The 15,261-nt window shown below is 43.8% G+C and overlaps 1 protein-coding gene across 1 annotated transcript; it reads left to right on the top strand.

Moving 5' to 3' along the window:
* Positions 1-12,005: 12,005 nt before the first annotated feature.
* Positions 12,006-13,306, top strand: LOC139433371 (uncharacterized; the record flags this gene model as incomplete). Its single annotated transcript, XM_071202348.1, has 1 exon — positions 12,006-13,306. A coding segment is annotated over one exon (897 nt), but the record flags the coding sequence as incomplete, so codon positions are not given.
* Between the last annotated feature and the right edge of the window lie 1,955 nt (positions 13,307-15,261).

Below are 15,261 nucleotides of genomic sequence, written 5' to 3'. Positions count from 1 at the left end.
TGCATGCATGCCATAGCATGGATTCGAACTCGTGACCATCCGTACCAATGAGCAACGCTTATATCACTGCAACTGCACAGCTGAGAATCTGACAGCCTTGGTGGTGGGGGAGGGGAATACAATGAAATGGCTCTTAGTACTGTGTACACGGTCGCAGGGTCCCCACATGTTGCAAGCGGGTTCCACACAAGTGCAACAACACACTCTCAAAGGCTCGGAGCGCCAAGCACATTTTTTGAATTGTTTTCAATTTTCTCATTCTTCTCCAGCAAAACCCTGTCTGACTCTACGAGTAAATCAGGATTTTGTGAGAAAGTTTGCCATTTGATTGAAAAAAGGTTCTGGGTGTTCTAGGGTTCCCATACTTCAGATCCCTGATCTGGGCCCTATTTAGGCCCTTTTTGGGCCCTGTGAAAAAATTATCTATTTATATCTCTTTTAGGATTTCACGTTTTTTAAATTAAAAATATCTTATAGGAGCGAACGGTAGCAGCTGGATCCCTGAAATTCTTCACCAGTGTACTACATATAGCGGGGAACATTTGCTGTGAATATCAATTGCGTCACTCAAATGCTTGATTTTATATCAATATTATTCCAATGAAAAGCTAATTTGTCTAAAAGTGCTACTAATTCGTATCTTTTGATAACAACCTCAGATCGGTTCGGGCTCAGTGGATAGCCCACATTTGAACGTATCCCGCATCCAATGGTACCCTCCGTGAGTCTCTAGGACCTCAGGGGGCTGAGCTAGGGCAGTCAGACGTCAATGGCAGTAATGCATGATGGCATTTGATTGAAAAAAGGTTCTGGGTGGGCTAGGGTTCCCATATTTCATATTCCTGACATTTGGAGCTTTGTTACATTTCAAGCCGTAACCTTTGACATTAGGAGCAGCAGAGGCATCAATCTGCATGTACTTTTCGCGCCGGTTCTAATGAGAGCAAGCTCAAAGCGGTCGGACCTTCATTTGTGCCGTAAAGGGCACAGTACGGCATGAAAACGTGACCTCTGACTTCGGTTTTGACCTTTTCGAAGGTCGCAGGGTTCCCAAATGTTGCAAGCAGGTTCCACACACATTAACCAACACACTATCAAGGTTTCGGAGCGACAACCACATTCTTTCAATTGTTTTCATTTTCTGCCCCTCCACACAACAAGCCTGTCAGACCCTTAGCTTATGAGAGGATTTTGTGAGAAAGTTTGACATTTAATTGAATAAACATTTCTGGGTGGGTAAGGGTTCCCATATTTCAGATTCCTGATCTGGGCCCTATTTAGAAGACCCTGAATAAAAAATTAGAGCCCCATATTAGGTTGACGGACACCCCCCACCCCCCATAAGTATAAGTACACAGCAAGTGAATACTCATGTTACTGTGTAATATGTGGAAAGTGGGACCCCATATTGGGTTGAAGGACACCCCCCCCCCCATGTATAAGTACACAGCAAGTGAATACATCTGTTACTGTGTAATATTTGGTAAGTGGGACACCATATTGGGTTAAAGGACACCCCCCCCCCATATGTACAAGTACACAGGAATTGAATACTCGTGTTACTGTGTAATATGTGGAAAGTGGGACCCCATATTGGGTTGACGGACACCCGCCCCCCAAGTATAAGTACACAGCAAGTGAATACATGTGTTACTGTGTAATATTTGGTAAGTGGGACCCCATATTGGGTTGACGGACACCCCCCCAAGTATAAGTACACAGCAAGTGAATACATGTGTTACTGTGTAATATGTGGAAAGTGGGACCCCATATTGGGTTGATGGACACCCCCCCCCCATAAGTACAAGTACACAGTAAGTGAATACTCATGTTACTGTTTAATATGTGGAAAGTGGGCCCTCATATTGCCTTTGGGCCACCCCCCATGCAGTATAAGTACACACTGGTGAAAGGAGCGCCATCTATTGTCCAATGCATGCATACACACTCATATGCTGTTTGGGTACTCATTTAGACTGGTAAGCGACGGTATAAAGTCGAGTCAGTCCCTCCTCCTTAATATAGTGCCCACGAGTGTGTTATCCCAATGGGAAGAATGTCCATGCCGGCAATAGGCGGCTTACCATAGACAATCCAGCAGACATGGCTTCACGAGGTTCGACTGTAAAATATTTTCTGAAGAAAGAAAACTGGTTGTCCGGACCTCAGTTTTTACTTCGACCTCAAGATGAGTGGCCCCAAAACCCTGATGGATTGAAAGTAATCTCCCTAAAGGACTCTGAAGTCAGGAGCATTACCGTTAACCCTACTCAGATCATGTCCGAGGAAATGGATCCTGTCAACCAATTAATCCATCACTTTTCCTCTTGGAATGGTTTGAAAAGGGCAGTAGCATGGATGCTCAGACTTAAAAGACTGTTTTTAAATCGCAGCAGAAAGAGAAACCAAACAAGTGTTGTTCTTCCTCAACTAATTCCAGATAACATACATCAAAGAGGTCTATCACAAAAGGAGATAGGGAATCTCAACAGGCAAGAAAACAATGGTCTCACAGTTGACGAACTGGCAAACGCTGAAATAGAGGTAATCTGTTTTTCCCAAAGAAAGAGGTACACCGATGAAATCTCAAATCTGAGAAAAAGAATAAACGTCAAGAAAACCAGCCACCTTCATAAACTCAACCCCATCCTGGAAAATAATGTGTTACGGGTTGGTGGACGACTTAGCCGGGCAGCAATGCCGGAGGATATGAAACATCCTGTCATAGTGGCTAAAGACTTTCACATTGCCGATCTTATTCTGCGAAATGTTCAAGAAGAAATGGGTCAGGGTGATCGCAACCATATGTTATCCCGACTACGCCAACAAAATTGGATTCCTGGAGCTACCGTGGCAATAAGAAGAACGTTGTCGAAATGCGTAGTCTGCCGGCGTATAAATGCTACTCCTGGACAACAACAGATGCCGGATTTGCCCCTGGATAGAGTCTCTCCTGATGAACCTCCATTCACATATGTTGGAGTTGATTATTTCAGACCCTTTGGAGTGAAGTGTGGAAGGAGCATTGTGAAACGTTATGGCGTAATTTTCACATGCTTAGCAATAAGAGCAATTCACCTTGAAATGGCATCATCTCTTGACACTGATTCATTCATCAATGCGCTACGGCGCTTTATAGCTAGACGTGGTCAAGTCAAAGAACTCAGATCTGACAATGGCACTAATTTCGTAGGATCCGAACGCGAGTTGAAGCAATTGAAAGTTGGAATCAAGGTCAGATCCACAATATACTTCTCCAGAAAGGAATTCATTGGATCTTCCATCCCCCAGCTGGCTCACATCATGGAGGTGTTTGGGAAAGATTAATCAGATCGGTACGAAAGGTTCTCAACTCCACTCTGAATGTACAAAGTCTCGACGAAGAGGGACTTAACACAGTCTTATGTGAAGCAGAAGCTATTCTCAATAGCCGTCCAATCACCAGATCTTCTACAGATCTAAACGACCTAGAAGCACTGACACCGAATCATCTTTTGCTCCTTAAGACAAGACCATCCCTGCCACCAGGACTGTTTCAAAAGGAAGACATTTACGCTCGCCGCAGGTGGAGACAAGTTCAGTATATGTCAGATTTGTGAGAGAAACTTCTGCTCAGTAATGTTGATGGAAGGAATGGAGGCTGGAGTCCGCTTTATATCAAAACACTGAGTTTAATCGAGAGCCATGGCCGTGAGTGAGAACAAGGCATTTCCACAACGTGCATTGAGAAATCCTGAGTCAACCCTGAGAAATACACAGAAAACACAGGCCATTCTACCAGAGGATCCAGGAGGAGCCTCTGTTTGCGCCCTTTCTAATCATAATTAAATAAAGGATCTTCAGAGACAAAGAAAGTCTGTTTAAAGTCATCTACCTAGTTGGCCACACTTCCCCCAACAGGAAGGCAGGACCTTTGACCTGTGCCCTGCTCTAAGTATCAGGCAGACACATGTGAAAACACTAAAATGCTTCTATACACAGACAACAGGAGAATATTCTCTAACAGATCCACGCTTTTATCAATTTATTGATAACCAATTAACATTAGTCTAAGAATATTTCAGTCACTACTTAAATCAAATAAAATGTCCTCAGAGTTGTGTGGATTTCTCATTACATTAATTACATCAAAAGAAGAATAAGATTGAAACAGTCAATCACAATGGTTGATACAGACAACCATAATAGAAAAATCATCTTTCTTCAGTGTTTGATTTATTTTGTCAAAAAGGCACAATAATAACACATGCAATACAAAAGTATAATAGTAAAATATATGTTTCAAAAACAAGATATTTTATCATTTATCACTCAGTTAATCTCATTCATCAAACACAAATTCAAATTCAGCTTACATCTTTAAAGATTTACTTCAAGGCAATTACTTATTAAAACACAATTAGAATGTAGGATTATAAGAAATCCAATTGAGGTATAAATCAGAATCATTAGGGATTCAGTTAAAATTCAAAGTTAAGGTATAAATTCACAGTGATGAATCGATCAATCTGTAATCTGTAAAGGTACAGTGTCCTCAATCTTTAACATTACTTTACGTTTACTTCCACACACTTATTCAAGAGTAAGGCACTTTACTACATACATCTTATTCAAATACATTTGTTCAAAAATCTGAAAAGGAGAAGTCAGATCTTTTATTGTAAACAACCTGAGGAAGGAAAAGTCAAAAACCATTTATTCTAAACAACATGAGGAAGGAAAAGTCAAAAAACATTTATTCTTTATTCTGAGTGTCAACTTTAATCAATTTATCAATCGCTGAAAGGAGGTACCCAAGGTACAGGAACTGCCATGGAGACCCATGGGTCTGGAAGCTCGGCGTCGTACATCAACATTGTGTCATCTACAGTAGAGTACCCCACTAGCCTCTGTGGGGCCTGGAGGGTAGTCTTGGCAACCCTGCGTATGGCTAATTTAACTATAGTGATCAAACAGGTCACTAGGATTAGCACAACCAAGATAAACACTGCAACAGTAACAACAAATGTAACCAACCCCGCTCCCCAGGATCCAAGGGTTCCACTTAAATCCCCAAATGTAAACCCATGAGTTTCATGCAATTCTTTTATCCCATTAGCCGTGTCATGAACCATATCCATAACTTCAGGTGTAGCGTCAGAGACAAAGGAACAGCACTCCGCACCAATTACTTTACATGCGCCCCCCTGGGCAGCTAAGAGGAGGTCCAGCGCCATGCGATTCTGTAGTGCTACCGTCCTAACTTCCTGCAATTCTTTATGTTCCGCTAATATCGCGATATTTGATACATTTAGATGATGTTCCACTACTTTGGATAATGCCATGATCTCCTGCTGACTAACATAAATGCCGTACCAGGGCAAAAATAGGCTCGCTACCTGTTGTCCTTTTGTAATGGACCTGCTGTTCCTGTGTAGAGAGGGAAGTATCGCTGCAATCTCATTTGCCTCTACTTTACGGATTAAAGGAATTAGGTAGGCTAGATAACAGGTGCCATAAAAAACGTCATATGGTACGCAGCCATAAGCCCGGTCGCCACAAACTAAGTCAACTCTCTGTGGGAGGGGAATTCTGGCTAATTTTACCCTCACTATGGTATTACAGTCGCTGTGTCCCACATCCGGAGAGGTGTGAGATCCTGCTTCATTCTGGAGACAGATGGACACATTCTTCCATTCGTGTACTATAATTGGAGGAACATATATTGAACAGTCCCGTGTAGGGGGATTGCCTAGGGGTATTGGTTGCGTACAGTCATGTATTTTAACCTCAACGGAGTTCACTATTCTGGAGCTAAACCAGGGCAAAACTGTTACCAAAGCTTCAACCAGCAAAGATGCCATGTGTGGTTGTTTTGTGCATGTTGGACTTGTGGAATTAACCGAACAATTAGTTTGTACCAGAGCTAACTGGAATCTGTATTCAAAAGCTAGGTTAATGTATTTATTCACATATATTAGTTTTAAAAACATCAATCGTTTGAAACCGTCAGGCAGATCATTTGTATTTACTGTCTCAACAATGAGAGAGACCAGACCCTTGTACTGTAACGGTTTATCAGAGTATGTTGGGTATGAAGGAGTATAGCAGTCCTCAGCCTCATCGCTAATCCTAGAGTAAATGTCGTTCCAACTGATTAATTTATAATCCACTTTTGCAAAAGGAATTGGGCTAAACATAGGAGAATGCATGGATTCTGGCATATTTTGGCACAGCCAACAGTTGCTAATATTACGTTCATGTGCGTAGTCTAACATTAAACTTACTGCAGAATTAGTTTTAGTTTGTTTAAAAGGAGTGATTAAGGCCTTTTTTGAAAAATCTACAGCACCTCCTGAGTGTTTAAGTGGAGTGGATAGAACATTTGTTTTTCTATCTGGTCCAGACAGTTTGCATACAGTAGCACCTGGATTGGGAACCTGGTAATCTGGTTTCCTCACTCTACATGTTACCTTATCCCTTATCATTGTCTTAAACTGTTCTCTAGTGCTACACCACAGTTCTGGGGGCATGTCTTCAATGGTGTCGAGTGCCATTCTCACCCCCTCCGACGCCACTCCGTCCGTACGGTACCGGTCCATTGGATATATCTCCCACGTTGAGTAAACTAAGGACACATAAGATACAATAATACAGTTAGATGAATCACATATTGAAGCTGGACAGTTAAAAGAAACAGTTTCTGATTTGTGATCAGGGAGGGAGACAATCCTCCTGATTCTTCCTCCTTTTCTTTCTCGTTGTGTCTCTCGCACCATACTGAATGTCTGTGTGGTGATTGGATACAACTTGTCCTTGTCGCTAGGCACTGATTTGCCCGTTGGTGTCGTTTTGCCCTCAGGGTCTGGGCCCTGAGTGGTCAAGTCGTCTGCGCTCGTAGATAAGAGCACCTTATTTTCTTCCTCAGACGGGCGAGATCCCTCGCCACCTGTCGTTGGGATTTCCACAGCTCCATCTAGCAGGGTGACCTTGGCCAGGTACAGAAGACCCAGCATGACGATGATGATGACTGCCTTCACACGCCAGCATCCGGTAGAGGGGAGAGACGACATCTTGTAGCGTGAATCCACTCCGGTCTCCCTTGTACCCTCAGTGCTGTTCTGGTCACTATTAACACCTGGAAAGGACCTTTCCACCTGAGAGACAGAGCATCTTTTTCAAGAGATTTGATTAGTATATTATCACCAATCTGAAAGGGGTGGGTGGGCTCCTCTCCTGGCTGGGGGAGCCTGTCAGCCACCTGCCTGTGAAACTTTCTCAACATGTCAGCTAGATATTTAACATAGTTAGTCATGTAATCCTCTGTCCACAAAAGAGTGAGTTTGTGGGGTGTTACTGGGGGGCTAGATCCTGCGAACATTACCCTTCCCATCAATACCTCGTGTGGGCTAAGCCCTGTCGTTGCATTTGGTGAACTTCTGATGGAGCACAGAACTAGCGGCAGCGCGTCTACCCATTTTAGTCCTGTGGTCAACATTGTTTTAGTGAGTTTCTCCTTTATAGTCAAGTTCATTCTCTCAACCTGGCCTGAGCTCTGTGGGTGATAGGGAACATGCAATTGCCATTTGAACCCTAACACTGTAGCTAGACTCTGGGTTATCTTAGAAATGAATGCTGGACCTCTGTCACTGTTAATTCCTGTGGGCACACCAAATCTAGGAATAACATCTTTGAGAAGACACTTTACAACTGTTCTAGCGTCTTCTTTTCTGGTAGGGTAGGCCTCTACCCATTTGGAGAACTGGCACACTATTACCAAAAGATATTTGAATCCTTGGCATGGTGGCATATGTGAAAAGTCAATTTGCATATTTACAAAGGGCCCCGAGGGGGGCGGTAAGTGTTCATGCTGAATTTGAACCCTTCTTCGTCTTGTCTGCTGGCATATCATGCATCTGTATACCAGGGTCTGTGTAGCTAGTGTAATGCCTGGAGCAAACCATTGGGACTTTATAATCCCATTCATCCCTCCTTTTCCTACATGTGATTTGCCATGTGCAACATGTGCCAAAACATGGAGGAACGAACGTGGACAGACCATCCGTCCGTCTGGGTGGAGCCACAAGCTGGACTCAGCGTCAAGTGTACAACCTCGTCTTAGCCATAAATCTTTCTCCCTAACATCAGCGCGGGCTTGCATGTCCGCGACATCATTAAAGGAAGGCAAAGAAATGGGTTCTGCGGGTTGTGTCAAGGGGCATTGGAGCACCATAGAAGAGGAGGAAACTACTGCTTGTTTAGCCGCGGTGTCGGCTAACGCATTTCCACGCGAAATAGGATCATCAGAATTTGTGTGAGCAGCGCACTTAACCACTGCTAGCTGTGTAGGGAGCATGATAGCGTCTAATAGCTGTGCTACTAATGCATGATGTTGAATAGGCTTACCGGCCGATGTTAAGAAACCGCGCATTTTCCACAAGACACCAAAATCATGGCACACACCAAATGCATACCTGGAGTCTGTGAAAATGGTTGCAACTCTATCTTTAGCCAAAATACACGCCCTCAGCAGAGCATACAACTCTGCAGCCTGAGCCGACGTGCCATTTGGCAAGGCCCGGCTTTCTAAAACTTCCCAGTCATTTACAACAGCATAGCCTGCTAAGTGTACTGTGTCAGACGGCCTGCTCGCAGACCCGTCTGTGTATAGAATCATATCTGAATTAGGAATAGGAGTTTGCAACATATCAGTTCTGGGGGAAGAAGACATGTCAATCGTTGTGACACAGTCATGTGTCTGGAATTGGTACCAGCGTAGCTGGGTTTAGAGGGGGAGAGCGTTTAAGTGTGATGTGTGGGCTTAAAATAATTATTGCTTCATAACCAGAGCGCCTTGCTGCTGTCATATGCTGAGTAGCAGAGGTGTTCAGAATATGCAAAACTGCATGTGGGACATGTACTACACAGTCACTGGCCAGTACAATGGGAGAGGATTGTTTGATAACAATTGCAACTGCGGCTACTGCTCGCAGACATGAAGACATACCAAGTACCACAGGGGAGAGTTGAGATGAGTAGTATGCAACAGGCCGGAAATTAGAGCCATGCTTCTGCACCAAGATGCCCGTCGCAAAGCCCCCCTTCTCATGGACGTGCAGGTGAAACGGCTGATGGTAATCAGGGAGCCCCAGGGCAGGAGCTGATGTCAGGGCTTGCTTTAAGTCCTGAAAAGCTGTGTGCATGTCCTCAGACCATTGAACAATGTTAGGAGCAGCCTGCAGAGTGGCAGCACGCAGGACAGAGTCCATATAGTTGGGTCTAGAACCTCAATTCTGTGACCATTCTTCTGCTAAGATGTTTTGACACTTGATTTGACATCATTGGACCTTTTATAAAAAATATAGACCCAAGGTCCCTCCCAAAAATCCCGGCAATTTTTGCTAGAGGGCCAAATCCAAGATGGCTGCTCGCGCCATCTTAAAAAATTAACTTTTGAACCAGAGCGCCTAGAGTCATGTGTAAATGCACTTTTTGGGGTAAGTCGACCACAAGGATTCCATTTCTGACATCAGTTTGGCGCTATGACATCGTTCGGACCCACAAATCCAAGATGGCCGCCACCCGGTCGAGAAATTACACACGTTTTGAGTACTGATCGACTTATAAGCAAATAATCTGCATATTAATAGCAGCATACTCGTATATCCAGTGTCTGCAATAGTTAGCCATGCCCAAAAAAGACAGCATGTCTTTCTTTGTGCGGGGTGGTGCCACTTTGTTCAAAAGGCAAATCCTTGCTGGCGAGTGTCGGTGTCCATCCCTCAGAATGTGACCCAGGTATGTGACCTCAGTCTGGCAGTACTGCAACTTAGCCAGGGATGCTCTGTGTCTGCATTCAGAAAGTCTTTTCATGAGCAGAACGGAGTCGATGCGACATGCGTCCATGTTGGGAGAAGCTAACAACAGGTCATCTGCGTACTGAAGCAAGGTACTACCTCCTGTAAGGACCAAAGTGTCCAGATCTCTCTTAACCGCTGCTGCGTACACAGTAGGCGACTCAACGTACCCCTGTGGGAGGCGCGTGTATGTGATTTATTTACCTTTAAAAGTAAATGCAAACAGATACTGGCTGTCTGGATGCAGAGGAACAGAGAAAAATGCTGAACACAAATCGATTACTGTGTAACATTTCGAATCTGACGGTAATGATGCAATAATTGAATTAGTGTCAGGCACTATAGGAGCTGTCGGAATGACAATAGCGTTAATAGCTTGCAAATCTTGGACCAAACGCCACTCATCAGGGCGATTGTGCTTGGGTATGGGCAAGATGGGCGTGTTACATGGACTACTTGTATATCTTAACACGCCCTGATGGAGCAGAGATTGGATGACTCCTTCAATTCCCAAAATGGCTCTATGGGGTAAATTGTACTGTCTGATAGCTGGTAATCTGGCATTGGCTTTAAGTGTGACTCTGTGTGGAGGGGCTGAACAAACAAACCCCACATGATTTTTGTGTTTAGCCCATAATGTGGCAGGAACCTCAGAAAAATCTGAAGGGGGTCCATATTGTGTCAGTGCAGGTGGCTGTAAATGAAGATATGTGCTTTGAGGGAGAGAAAGTTGCTCAGAGAGACACAGCATGTAATGTTGTTCTCCGAGGTTAATTAGATCGTGTGTGTGTGTGTGAGAAGCCTTTGTAGCCCTCAGCAGAGCATGGCAGTGGGCTGCCATGACCCCCACTTCTTCAGGGTCACTTCCTGAAGTGACCGCTATTGCGAGGTGAGGAATCGTGTCTGCAGCATAAAGAGCCTGTTGTGCGGTTTTGAGCCTCAGGGGCAATGCGCACCCGTGGGGTCCTAAAAATAGAAATTGTTCACATTCCAACTGATCTGAGCTGTTGCAAAAAACTCTTACTGATAGCGCATAGTCATCTGATGGGTTAAAAGCAGCTGTGCAGTGACAATTCAATACAGGCCGCATAAGGGACATTAAAGAAGCACACACAGGGGAAATGCTAGCAATTTTCTGAATTCCTGTTGTTGAGAAAACAGAAATCATGTTGAAATCTGGAAATGACCAACAATAAAGGTTGTCCTGAGATGATTGAATGAATTGGACAGCTTGATAGACTTTTCTGTCAGGAATAGTCAAAAACAATCCGTCTGGAGTGCAATGTATTGTTGCTTGTAATTTACAAAGCAAATCTCTGCCCATTAGATTAATAGGACTTCCATCTGAAATAATGAAAGAGTGTTGGACATGTGATCCTTCAATTGAAATGGGACATAGGAATGCCAGAAACTCCCATTGTTGTGACAAAATTATTGGTTGCTTCACACACTTTTTCCTTCTTGCGCACTGCTGATAATGTTGCTCCGCTGTCAATCAACCGCTTTACCACTGAAATCAACGGGCATAATCGGATCTTCACGCGGGTTATTGGAAAGGCAAATTGTTGCTGCTTGAATGGGGAAATGCTGTGAATTTGACCCTATTTCTTCATCATGGCACCTCTATCTTCTGTTAAATTGACTTTGCTAACCGTTTTGCCCCTGTTGAGCCTGCCTGTCATATTGACTGTTAAGGGGAGGGGGGGGAAGTAATGCAGGGTGTTGGCGGGGGGGCTGGGGAAGAGCAGGCAAGGGTTGTGCATCCTGCTGTGCTCCCCAGCGCCGTCCGCATTGTCCTGCCCAGTGGTCTGTTGCGCCACAGACGTGACATGGCGTCAACTTTCTGGGATTTTTATTCTGCTGCTGTCTGCCCTTGTCTTGGTAATTTTGTGATGTCCCCTGATTTTGATACTGCTGTGTGCGGTTTTGTCCCTGAAACTGCTGGGAGTTATCCACACTCTGATAAGCCTGTGTATTTTGAGGCAACTTTTGCGCAATTCTGGGGGTCAGAAATATCTGATTTCTGTGTAACGCGCGTATTGTTGTGTTGTTGTGTTGTGTTGTGAACGCTCTCAGTTTGTACGTGTTAACGATGAATCTTCCACGCAAACCAAAGTTAGCCATGGAGTGCCACAGGGCTCAGTGCTCGGACCTATTTTGTTCACATTATATATGCTTCCGTTAGGCAATATTATAAGGAATCATTCTGTAAACTTTCATTGTTATGCGGATGATACTCAACTATATTTATCAATCAAGCCTGATGAAATTAATCATCTAAATAAAATTCAAGACTGCCTTAAGGACTTAAAAACGTGGATGACCTTAAACTTTTTGATGTTAAACACGACCAAAACTGAAGTTATTGTACTTGGCCCGAAGAATCTACGAAACAAATTATCTAAAGACATACTAACTATGGATGGCATTAATTTGGCCTCCAGTGAGACTGTAAGGAATCTTGGTGTTATATTTGATCAGGATTTATCCTTTAACGCCCACATAAAATCAATTTCAAGGACCGCCTACTTCCATCTACGTAACATTGCAAAAATCAGGCATATCTTGCCTCAAAACGATGCAGAGAAACTAGTCCATGCATTTGTTACTTCTAGGCTGGATTATTGTAACTCTTTATTATCAGGGAGTACCAAGAAGTCAATCAAGTCGCTTCAGCTGATTCAAAATGCTGCGGCTCGTGTACTAACCAGAGTTAGGAAAAGGGACCACATTACTCCTGTTCTGGCTGCCTTACACTGGCTCCCTATAGAACACAGGATAGAATTTAAAATTCTTCTTCTCGCCTACAAAGCCCTTAATGGGCAGGCGCCATCTTACCTTAAAGAACTCATTATACCCTACTGTCCTACTAGGGCATTGCGTTCCAAGAATGCAGGGTTGTTGGTTGTTCCTAGAATCTTTAAAAGTACAATGGGAGCCAGAGCCTTTTCTTATCAAGCTCCACATTTGTGGAATCAGCTTCCAGTTTGTGTTCGGGCGGCAGACACCCTATCCGTTTTTAAGAGTGCGCTTAAGACCTTCCTTTTTGATAAAGCTTATAGTTAGGGCTGATTAGATTCAGCCCCTAGTTTTGCTGATATAGGCTTAGTTTGTCGGGGGACATCTTACTTCTTCCTTCTCTCTGTCTATACCCGTGTACACTCATGTTCCGATTAACCCAGCTTCCCCAAATGTCTTTCTTTTTGGTGTCTATATACGCTGGGATCCGGAGTCATGGATGATCCTGCGGTCCTGTGTCCTGGATCGCGAGCGCTGGATCTTGAGTCGTGGCTGTGGTCCTGGATCATAGGTCCTGGATGGATATCCTCGTGGATTCATCTTCCTATTATACACACATGCATTTCCAAACATTTGGACTACCTATGTTGCAAATGTATTATCTTTTCAATTTACACACGGCATCTATTGCACGTCTGTCCGTCCTGGGAGAGGGATCCCTCCTCTGTTGCTCTCCCTGAGGTTTCTCCCATTTTTCCCTTTAAACTGGGTTTTCTTTGGAAGTTTTTCCTTGTACGATGTGAGGGTCTAAGGACAGAGGGTGTCGTATTGTCATACTGATATTCTGTACACACTGTGAAGACCACTGAGACAAATGTAACATTTGTGATATTGGGCTATATAAATAAACATTGATTGATTGATTGATTGATTGTTGCGAGGGTTAATTTCCATGTTTTAATTTTCCAATCTGGGGTAGTCATCATATATGCCTGAGCTGTTTCAGGGATTAAATTATGCAACAAAGTCTGTATGGCGAACAAATCATTGCCCTCTCTTTTAATGCCCGCATTATTGTCCCACACTATCATGAAACGCTAGAGAAATTCTGGGACTGTTTCTGTTGGGTTCTGTACGCAAGCCGTCACCAGCGAAAAATCTGTGTGAGTTTTGGCGCATGCTTTGATTGCAATAGCAGCTACAGTTTGGATCCACATATCACGCGTCTGTGTCGGAGGCCAGTCACCCGCAGCCGTACAGGCAGGGAATTTGAATTCCTCTCTACACGTGGGCCAATCTGCCTTATATGTTAGGATTATCAGCTGTTTAACATCATGAACCAAACAGTTATAAACTGAGCAGACATTAGTCAACCACGACAGATACTCATCTGGGCTTTTAGTCGGACTTGGAGCGTGATTAGTGACATCCATCACCTCAGCGGGTGTCCAAGGATTATAAACTGGAATCTCTCCTATCAGTATTTTCGGTGCTGTCACAGCTTCAGCAGAATTATTATCCTGAGATGTTTGCAGTCTTGTGATAATTCTATGAGGGACATAGTCCTTAAAACTGGTGCCGTACGGCGTGTTTGGAGTGTGTAACATTTTCGTTGCGGAGCCAGAGGCCGGCGTGTGTAATGAGCTGCTATCTGGCGTTTCCTCTCCACTGTCCGCTGCACTGTGTTCCTGCTGCTCACTTTCTCATTGTCTATACTGTCCTTCCTGATATGTCAACCTATTTGTATTCATGATAGCTGCAGCTGACATTAATAAATCATCATCAGAGTTTCTTGCCCCGGAATTTGAGAGTCCTATCGCGGGAATTATTTGTGTGCAGAGAGATACAGCCTGTTTTTCCTCCAGGAGCCCAGCGTCTGTTAAAATGGAAATTAGCTGAGCTGTGCTGGGAGATTTGCCTTGTCTTTTCAGCCAATCGTACATGACTGATTTCGCAATGGCTGCGACGTCCTTTCCGTGTCTTTCTTTAATTCTGGACATGTTCTCTGATTTAACATCAAAAGCAGCCTCTAGGCTAAGCAAATGACAACTAGCTGCGCATTTAGAAACTCGATCAATCAAAGCTTTGAGTTCAATGGAGCCTCGCTCGGTGCCAACTGACTTTTCATTTTTCCGCTCATCGTAACCTCTTTTTTCTGCAATAGTCATCCAAGCTTTAATGCAGTCCTTCATGTACGTTACATCCCAGGAGCAATTTGCCTCCTGTTCAATTAATTTGAATGCCTGCCACAACACGGCCATTTCAAAAGTGCCCGTTAACGGCCAATCAAACAGAATCTGTCCTTTCTGACTATTCTGTTGTGAGTGCTCACAAAGTAACGATGTGAACGGCATAACTTTGTTCCAATCCAAGCTTCTTCCGACAATTCCTGACGGCATATTAGGGGGAAAAATGTGCGTGTAATGGCTGTCTGTAATAGGATTTTTTGTAAGTATCTTGGTGCGTGAATCATTCTCCCTCTTACCAACGGACTCGTTTGCGGAGACAGTATTACCCATGTTTAACGGTTAGTACAATAAAACAAACACTGCAATTAGACAAACAAACATAAAAACTCTCAACAACTCAGCCTGACAAAAACTCTTCCAGCCTATTTTAATCCGAATTAGGGAGACTTTCAGAGGGGATTTTAATTATGAGAGCCTTCTTTACTCATAATGTTGTG

The sequence above is a fragment of the Pseudochaenichthys georgianus genome, unplaced genomic scaffold, assembly GCF_902827115.2.
Source record: "Pseudochaenichthys georgianus unplaced genomic scaffold, fPseGeo1.2 scaffold_267_arrow_ctg1, whole genome shotgun sequence".
Classification (NCBI taxonomy): Eukaryota; Metazoa; Chordata; class Actinopteri; order Perciformes; family Channichthyidae; genus Pseudochaenichthys; species Pseudochaenichthys georgianus.
Note: the sequence above shows the minus strand (reverse complement) of the source record. Positions and strands in the feature narration are given on the sequence as shown.